General features: G+C 41.2%; 2 protein-coding genes across 2 annotated transcripts; one reads left to right on the top strand and one right to left on the bottom strand.

The window, feature by feature from the left end:
* Positions 1-299: 299 nt before the first annotated feature.
* On the top strand, positions 300-7,956 carry LOC109466979 (nucleolar protein 10-like; the record flags this gene model as incomplete). The annotated part of the gene is made up of 18 exons (XM_019764864.1): positions 300-345; positions 694-792; positions 896-973; positions 1,149-1,186; positions 1,501-1,637; positions 1,992-2,057; positions 2,329-2,389; positions 2,533-2,618; positions 2,844-2,922; positions 3,029-3,178; positions 3,422-3,541; positions 3,858-3,984; positions 4,337-4,515; positions 4,854-4,940; positions 5,309-5,500; positions 5,999-6,130; positions 6,542-6,754; positions 7,193-7,956. Coding segments are annotated over 18 exons (2,037 nt in total), but the record flags the coding sequence as incomplete, so codon positions are not given.
* A 17-nt stretch (positions 7,957-7,973) lies between these two features.
* Positions 7,974-9,788, bottom strand: LOC109467013 (monocarboxylate transporter 13-like). The gene is made up of 3 exons (XM_019764906.1): positions 9,659-9,788; positions 8,482-9,477; positions 7,974-8,170 (listed from the first exon to the last, which is right to left on the bottom strand). The coding sequence occupies exons 1-3, from the start codon at positions 9,786-9,788 to the stop codon at positions 8,016-8,018; spliced, it is 1,281 nt and encodes a 426-aa protein (XP_019620465.1). The 3' UTR covers positions 7,974-8,015.

Below are 9,788 nucleotides of genomic sequence, written 5' to 3'. Positions count from 1 at the left end.
AGCTTTCGCTCGGTTTCGCTTGGCGCATGTGATTGTATAATAAGTTTTTACGACGTAAATGTTTTTATATATCATTTGTACATGATGGAATGGCCACCTATTGATTAATGTTATCTGTATACTATAATAAAGACATTCCTCATTAATATAGTCTTACTTTTTTTACCACTAAAAAGTGTTAAAGTTCTTCGCACAGTATACCAGTGATGCCCAAATTTATAATGAAAATTCCATCATATTGTTATGAGATTGTTATTTTCCCTGCGATCAAGTAACATAATTTGATCTCTTTTGAACAGTGGTTAACAGACAGGAAGAAGAGAGATCTCCAGAAGAAAGATGCAGGTAAACAACACTTTAAAATTAAGCCATGTTCATGCTGTTTTTGGTGTGGTGTGTCAGAAAAATATTTTCCCCTACATGTCTGGAAGCCTTTTAATGTCCATCAACTGTAATTCACTTTATGTTCGTGGTTGCAAAAGTTTGAGAAAAATGGACATGTCTGCAGAACTACTGTATGTTCACGGTGGAAGCATGTTGATAGTGGCAGCAGGTGCAGAAAAAAGAAAGTCAGTGAATTACTGTATTTGTTCGTGGTAAAGACAACCGTGAACATGAGTTACTTACAGCACTTGACAAGCTACAAAGAGAAGATCTCATTCTTGGTTTGATGTGTTGTCACTCCCATTTCAGACATCCAAAGAAGAATACAGCTCATTCAGGACTTTGAGATGCCGGCAGTCAGTAACTGTATCAGGAGCTCCAGGGATGGACAGTACCTCATGGTTACAGGTAGACAGAGGTTCTATGTAGTTTTGGTCTTCATCGATTGGCGCTCTTTGGTGATTTTTTGTGTCTGTGCTTAATACACAGTGAGTTCTTTTTTGTGCTATAGGAACCTACAAACCCAGAGTGAGGTGCTATGAGGTTGCTCAGATGTCCATGAAATTTGAGAGAGGCCTGGATGCAGAAGGTTAGCAGACGAGTAATCACCAATTTTTCTGCTCCTTTCCTTTTGGTGCACACAAGGAGGCTGTTTCCCTGTAACTTTCTCCTTGGCATACACAGTTTGAAAACATGTGTTTGGACTGTACTTTCTTTTCATACATCAGATGATCTCTCTGACAGCATCTCTCCTTTATTTTCAGTGGTCACTTTTGACATTTTGTCAGAAGACTATTCAAAGGTAGGTTCAGAGTGAGGAGGTATGGATACAAACATCAATGGTTTAAACTAAAGTATGTGTACAGTATATAAGTCTGAAGACTTATAGAAATCTGAACCAGACCCAATATTCTATAACAATAAGGTACAACAGTAACATACAAGTACAGTTCAGTGGTGGCTTACCCCTTACAATAACTTTTGGTGTAACCGCATATTAGGTAACCTGACTTATTCGTCGTGTGAAGTGCATCAGAAGTGTATTCTTAGATACCTATTGAACTGCCCAAACATATTATCTTCCAGCTCCAAAATTTGTTTGTTTGTTATGTGCAGGTAGTGTTCCTCCACTGTGACAGATATGTGGAGTTCCATGCTCAGTACGGCAGGTATTACAGGACCAGGATACCCAAAGTTGGGAGAGATTTCTCCTTCCACTCACCTTCATGTGACCTCTACTTTGTTGGAGCAAGGTCAGTACAGTTAACATTACCAAACAATTACAGTAGGTTCTCCGCTTTGTCTTCCTTCTCAGTTGTGCATGGTGGTTCATTGTGGCTGTAAGTTTCCTTGTTGTGAGATTTTGTAGACATATGGGGAGGGTTTGCCTACCCCTCTTACTGTAGTGTTATCATACTGAACTTTATGGTGCATTTGACCAATGATGCTTCCTGTTCCTAAGCTCATATGTCCTAAGTCATTGGTCATTTATCATGTCTCCGAGGAAGGGTACAGTAGGTTGACTAGCTGAAAGTTTTTTTTTTTGTTTGAACTTGAAGAAATTTTAGCTGTCCTAAAAAAACCTAAAACTTGTATATCTGTTTCAGTCGTGAAGTGTACAGACTCAACCTGGAGCAGGGCAGGTTTCTCAACCCTCTAGTCACTAATTCTGTGTAAGTATTAAATGGTCAACACTTGTCCTGTAAACTCTTGTTTGAGATTCCTGCATTCGTCTATCATTTCATTTGTCAACCTAATGATTATGTTACCTACCTACCTACATGTATGTACCTAACTACCAATGTTACATTGATATATAAATTGACATATAAAGTACTAAGAGTAGAATGTGATAAACTGTGAGAGATGATATTGTGATGATTTAAACACATTGAACTGAACTGAACTGAACTGAACTGACTGAACTGTCTGCTGTTGTTCCAGAGAGAGTAATGTATGTGACATCAACCCAGTACATCATCTGTTTGCCTGTGGAACAGTAGAGGTATGGACAGCCTTACTTTCTACTGTCTGATTTTGTTTTTCTGAAATTTATCACCATATCCTATCCTAATAGATAATCAGGTTAGTCCTTACACATTGCTGGAATGTCTGACAACTGAAATTGGAATACATGTATTTCCTCAGGGTAGAATAGAGTGTTGGGACCCTCGAGTCAGGAGTCGAGTAGGGGAACTGGACTGTGCCTTAAGTAGCATCACAGAGGACACTATGTAAGTAAAGCCGTCTGATCTTTCTTTTTATGTTCCTTTTACGTTCAGCTTCAATTTTGTTGTTGTTGTTCTTGTGTACTCCTGTTTTGCGGTTGTTGTAAACAATCAGTTTTGTCATACTCATAGTCTTCTTGAAAATCCTATGACAAAGCATACTGCAAATGTGACCTACTGTATAACCTCAGGTACCCTTGAGACAATGGTTGTTTTGTGTGTTAACTGTAGGGTTGAAGGTCTGCCGGCTATCTCAGCCTTGAAGTTCAAAGACGGCCTGACGATGGCAGTGGGCACCAGCACAGGACAGGTAACATCAACATATTCTGTTTTCATGTCAATCGTCCAGTTCTGCAATTCTTAATAAGCAACAAGAAACAACAACATTTGAATTGATATGGTCTGTTTGTGTGCAGATCTTGCTGTATGACATCCGGTCCAGCCGCCCTGTCCTGGTGAAAGACCACCACTACGGCCTGCCCATCAACTCTATAGAGTTCAACGACCCTCAGGACCTGGTCCTGTCCACCGATAGCAAGATCCTGAAGATCTGGAACAAGCACACGGTAAGAGATGGACCCCTTCCTCGTCATATTTTTCCAGTTTTAGATTTTTTTTTTAATTTTTGAGGGAGCAAAGTGTCTTCTTAGGTTTAAAAGCTTAGTTTTCGTCTGAAATTGTCATCAAGGCCAAATCTACACTTGTGTGTGACAACGTTTTCCTGATAGTTGGAAATTGTAAACAAAATAGTGCATTGTTATACAGTGTTATTGTTTGTTGTTTACTGTTTATGATCCTCCCCTGTCCAGGGTAAAGCCTACACCTCCATCGAGCCTGAGAGTGAGATTAACCAGCTGCATGTGTGGCCGGATTCAGGACTACTCTTCATGGCCAACGAAGCACCAAAAGTCCTGACGTACTTTATACCTGTAAGTTGATGCATTTGTCTGCCCTATTTTACTTGATTGACACAACAAAAGTACAGTGACTTTTGTAAGGTTCATAGTCAAAAATACAGACAGACACGTTGGTACAAAAGAAATGACATATGAACAAGACTATGGATGAATCAACATGCCGTGTCACTAATACTACTTGGTCTAAGCTGTAAACATTCTTTGATATATTTACCTTTTATGATTGCATAATTGTGTAGCTCAAAGGCTATAGAAAAATGATGGACACTGTCCTATACACCAAAATGCATGGGAAGGATTATAGCATGTCCTTGATACTTGTCCCCAGTCCCTGGGCCCAGCCCCCAGATGGTGCTCCTTCATGGATAACTTAACAGAAGAGTTGGAGGAGATGGAGTCTGCCACAGTGTATGACGACTACAAGTTTGTCACAGATACAGACCTGGAGAACTTAGGTAAACAACAAGGATTTTTAGACAAAAGTTGAAAAGAATTCTGTGTAATACATCCCCGACTCTTTCAAGTATGTCCTCAATTTGGGGTCATAAACCCTTTGTGACAAATGTGACAGGGCTCATAGATAACTATGTTCTGATTTTGTCTCAAAGTACTGTATAGTAGTACATTGTACATTACTTTATGCCTTTAAATTTCTTTCAACTACAGTTGATAGATGTACAAAGCTGTTATGCTATTTAATTCAAACACATTTAGTATGCCTTTTCTTATTGTATTTTGATCCAACTATTGGGAGAGATTGAAATGGCCAATCATAAGGCTTGTTTCAATTTTGCCTACCTTCCACAGGATTGTCTCACCTGATTGGCTCCCCGCTCCTCCGTGCGTACATGCACGGTTACTTCATGGACATACGTCTGTACCAGAAGGCCAAAACCATCGCCGAGCCGTTCGCTTATGAAGAGTACAGGCGGAACAAGATCCGACAGAAGATAGAAGAGACAAGAGATAGCAGAGTCAAAATTAATGTAAAACTTTGCTCTCATTTAACTCAAATAAAAGTATTTACTGATTGCTCTATTTTAATCATACGACTGAAGAACAGGTGCTGTTTACAAAAGCTTTTTTGTGACCATGTCGTGATATGGGAAAAATAAATGCTTGACAAAGGGCCCTTTGAGGAAAGACTTCAACTGCAAACTTGCAGTCAAACTTGACTTGGATAGGAAGCCGACATACACATAAATGGGCACACTTTGAAGTTTCTCACATCATATGTTTGTATGTTTGACTTAGATGGAAGGTCTAAAGAAATGAGATTGTGAAAGCATTCACAAAAGCTCAATACCTTTCTTTTATCCCACAGAAGTTACCCAAAGTTAATCGTGACCTCGCTCAAAGGCTTATGGAAGAAGAGGACAGCAATGAGGGAGGCAAGAAAAAGAAGGCAAAGGTATAGATATGAGAGACTTTTTGCACATGTTGATTCAGAAACTGTTAAGATGTTGATGTTAAGTCTACATGTGGGTTTAAAATGATTATGTAGAATGATTTCCTTTTTTTTTGCAACCAAAGGGATAAAGCAAGTCTTGGAGCAGCTATAGAACCATTTTACAGTACTATCAATTTGACATGCTTCCTTGTGAAGTAATCCATTCCTTTTTATTTCATATTCAAGAATTCATTGCTGCTTTGTTTAACTTTTTCTTTAATTTGACATGTAACATTAAGTGTTGTATTCCACCAACTGTCATGACTGCATAGTAAGTTTGAAACATTTATTGACAACAAGTCCCTAACTGTGCCTTATTGTCCGTACAGGAAGCGTCCAGCCTTCTGCAGGATGACCGTTTCTCGGCGCTGTTCTCTAATCCAGAGTTCCAGGTGGACACGCAGACGGAGGAGTTCAGGCTGCTGAACCCGGTCGTCAAGCAGAAGAGCAAGAAGAAGAGAGAGAAGAGAGAAAAACTGGAGGACCAGTTCCAGGAAGTACAGGAGGATGAGGAGGAACAGGTTTGTCAGTTTTGTTGACCTGTTAACATACTATGTTATGTGAAACTTATAATCTAGGACAAGCAAGGCACAAAGTACACACTTGCAACTGGCCATTTGCAGAAAATCTTTCTTAACTGCAGTTTAAAATTTGACAGTTTTGTAGGATAACAAATGTCAGGATTGGTATCTTGAATCAGAGCTAAGCTACTTAACAGCATTAGCAAAGGCTTGTACTGCGGCAGGAACAATAGCTTCTGTATTTTCCATTTTGCCAGTAAGAATGACTAGTTCATATTATATAAGATTATACAGATATACCGGGTAATATGTTTAATTTTACAGGTTACAGAAAAAAATCATAAGAATTTCAAGGCCTGAACTGTGGTGTGCTTGATGTTCAAGTTAGTTCAACATTACAAAATGGGGCTTGCCATACATTGTATCTACAATTTTTGCACAATGAAGGTTGATTGATTGATTGATTGACAGCTGCCCATGTTGTTGTGATTGGTGCAGGAGGAGGTGGAGGGGCGGGGCAGTGATGATGACAGCAGCTCCTCAGAAGATGACCGTGACCTTGTGGAGGAGTTAAGGAGGCAACATCGGGACATCAGGAGGGAGAGGGCACTCCAGCACAGGGCTGATAGGGTAGGCAATGTGTAAACATTCCATACTTCTATAAAATTCCCACTATGAATAGCTTCATCAGTTTGATGGATCATAAGATACTGGGATTTTCTTGTGCACAACCAACTTCTTACGTCCATGAAGGTTTGACATCTAGGTAATAAGATACCCAAAAAAATGCAGCTACTGAATCAACCGGATATGATACCTGAAATGTCTGACCGTTTCCAAAATCATATGCAGTTGCTTGTTTTGCATCTGTTTTTTGGCAAGTTCTTCTTACTTGCCAACATTTCAGGAGTGAGTCCACTAACCTTCTCAATGACTGCATCAGGAATGCAGAAGTATCTTCATTATTAAGTAAAATGAAGAACTTCGTTCTGTACTGTGTACAACTCAAATCTCCCTCTGTTTTTTCTACCTCATCTGTAGGAGAGGGATGCTGTTACAAATCTGACTCCAAAGTTCTATGAGCTGAAGACAGGGGAGGAGTTTATGAAGGATGGGGACCAGAAGAAACACAGTAGGAGGAAGATGAAGGCCAGTCTCGGGGAGCGGGTCCAACTTCAGGAGGAGTCCGACAAGATGCTGAGGCTCAGCGGACAGGCTGTGGGGTCTAAGGAACTGACCTTTAACCTGAGAAAGGTTGGTGTGTGTGTGTGTGTTTGTCTGTTTGTGCTTGTGTGTGTTTGTGTTGTGTGTGTTTCTGTGTGTTGTGTGTGCATGTTGTATGTTTGTGTGTCTGTTTATGTACATATGTGTGTGTGTCTGTGTCTGTGTGTGTGTCTGTGTGCATGTTGTGTGTGTGCATGTGTGTAGGTGCGTGTGTGTTTGTGTCCATGTTGTGTGTGTGCGTGCATGCATTGGAGGGTAGTGGGAAGTTTCTCCAAAGGAATCTCAGTTCTGGAAACAACAGATACATTGTATATGACATTCTAGTAAATAACAGATGGATAGAATACTACCATACTAGAATGTACGATAAGTTTGGATATCCTTTTGGATAACAGTTGTGCAATAGATATTACATGTATTTCAATAAGAGTGCACAAGATTCACAAACATGACACCACCACACCACAGGTGGAGAAACCGCGGGAAACGCAGCGCAAACTGGACGAGGCCCAGCACAGGTTAGAGAGGAAAGAGGTGCGGAGGTCTGCCGGACAGTACCTCAAGAAACCCAGGACAAAACCTGGGACCTTCTGGAAGGGCAAGAAGAAAAAATAAGTCACTTCCCCATGTTACATGTATATTGTGATAAATGATATCTTGTAATAATATAAACATTACGCTTCCTTACTGTATACCGTAGATAGCAAAATCATAATTGCTATTTGCTTATTCAAAAAGTGCTTTTTATATTCATTTGATTTTTTTTCTTAGAATCTATTCATAACTGAATCATGGCATTTTTCTGTTCTGGATCCCTTAGAATTAAAATGAAAATGATTTTATTTTGGAGAAGTGAAATTGGATTTTAAGCATTAGACAGTTCTTAAGAGAACTGTTGGTAAAACATTCTACCTGCAGTTGCAGTTACAGGTACATGTACAATGTGACATGTTTTACAATGATTATCCAAAAATGACTGCCAGAAAACTGTGATATGGTGTTATGTCTCTTTTTTCTTGGTCTTGGGTTTCAAAGTTTTGTTGCAATTCCCAGACAATAGTGCCTATGTAGTGTTAGATTATTTGGGTTTATTTGGAATAATGTTGCAGTCTAGTAGGATGGCCTTCCCTTCCATATACATGTACATGTATACACACTTGAACATGCACAGTCACAAGTGAAAAAAAATAACCATAACATGTCAATGCTTTAAGCCTTTAACTACCTAGTCTCAGTGCAGACCCCCATATACATATCTACATGTGTGGCATCCCAAGCAAACACGTTATTTCTACTTCTGCTCAGAGATGAGTGGTTCTCTGTTGCGATGTTTCCTCCTCTCCTCTATGGCGACAGCACAGAGGAGGAAGACTCCGCTGAGGAAGATGGCTGCGCCCGCAAACAGGAATGATGGGTAATACTTCTCAGTCATGTCATAGAGGGCACCTGGGTGGCAAAAAAACATTCAAGGCTCATTTTTATTGATGTACAAGCTGCTATTGACAGGCTGTCAATAGTGACAAAATCTTAATAACAGGCTTAGTTTGTCCGTCAACAGTGTAGAAAAATATTATTGGCAGGAGAGTCTGTCAATAGCCTCTGTTATGAAAGTACAGTTATTATCATATCTACCATAAGATTCAAGACATTAAACTTGTAGATGTTTAATTTCTTGACAAAAATATATATGGACGTGTTTTTGGTACTGTATTTGTTGACCTTGAATGGGAGGGGGTTAAGAGACAAGACAAACGAACCTGATATTGGCAGCCCGACCACAGAGCCGACCCCCTGGCACAGCATGACCAGTCCCAGCCCGCTCTCAATCCGCTCCGTCCCCACCACATCCGCGGCCAGCGCCGTGGTCAGAGGCCGCACCAGTCCGTTAAACAAGCCGTACATCCCAGCCAGGGCCGCCATTTGTGGGTAGGTCACCCCCAAAATGATAGCTAAGGAAGAAGCCGACCAAAGCATGCAGAAGACTGCATATTGGACAGCACGTGTGCATCCAGGGACTTTGGACACCAGTCCAGAGAGCAAACGTCCGATGAGATCCGTGATAGACAGGACGGAGGGAAGGAAAGAAGCCTGAGTTTTTGGGATCTGGAGGGACAGTGCCCGCGGTACCATCTGCGTAGGTGCCACCAGGTACGACATTTCATTGGCCACTACACACGCGCACAGGACCAGGAACGGTGGATGGCGGAGGAGGGAGACGTCAAATATCCTCGGCCTGTCCTTCGTGTACAGGTTCACGAATATGCTGGAGGCACGGGGGCGTCTTCTGAATTTCAAACTGGATGGAAGTTTTATGCTGCTGCTTCGCCGTCGGTGTTGAGGATAAAGGGACACGGCTTCTGTTTCCTTGCTTTCATTTCCCAAGCTTGTGAAAGACACAACAGAGTTGTTCTCTGGAAGGTCGCGTTTACAACTCTGGGAGGCGGGAAGATTTTTATCACGTCCCTGTTCCAGTAGATTAAAACGACTCATCCTCGTGTTTTTCGAAATGTTTGTTGTTCTTGGGGATCGTAAGAGAAGTGCAGCAGCACAGTGGCTCAGGTTCATCCCGGCATAGATTTGTAAGACCTTCCTCCATCCGTACAGACTGATGAGATATTGGAACAGCGGCGAGAAAGCAAACCCACCCACTCCCGTTCCTGCCAACACCACGCCGTACGCAAGGTGGCGCTTTTTGTCGAAGTTCTGCCCCACGGCCACCAGTGCAGGGTTGTAGGCCAGCCCCCAACCTGTCCCTAGGGAATATGAAAACTTGTTGTGACTGTTTCATTTCAACTTTTGTGCTTAGTATGATAAATCTGCATTTTAGTTTGGTATCTTAGCACATATAAAATGGACTAATAAACGAGAGAAAGGGATGACTTGGAAATTTTACCGAGTTATAGTAGATATAAAATGTTTTAAAACTTAACTCACCTACTACCACGCCCATGGTGACGTACAGCTCGTAGACGTTGGTGACGTAACTACTCGTAAAGAAACCCAAGGAGGATACAATTCCGCCTACGAACACTAGGGGGCGCGCACCGAACCGCTTGTACAGCAT

The sequence above is a fragment of the Branchiostoma belcheri genome, unplaced genomic scaffold (assembly GCF_001625305.1).
Source record: "Branchiostoma belcheri isolate BF01 breed outbred unplaced genomic scaffold, Haploidv18h27 scaffold173, whole genome shotgun sequence".
Classification (NCBI taxonomy): Eukaryota; Metazoa; Chordata; class Leptocardii; order Amphioxiformes; family Branchiostomatidae; genus Branchiostoma; species Branchiostoma belcheri.
This window is presented reverse-complemented; position numbering and strand designations above follow the sequence as displayed.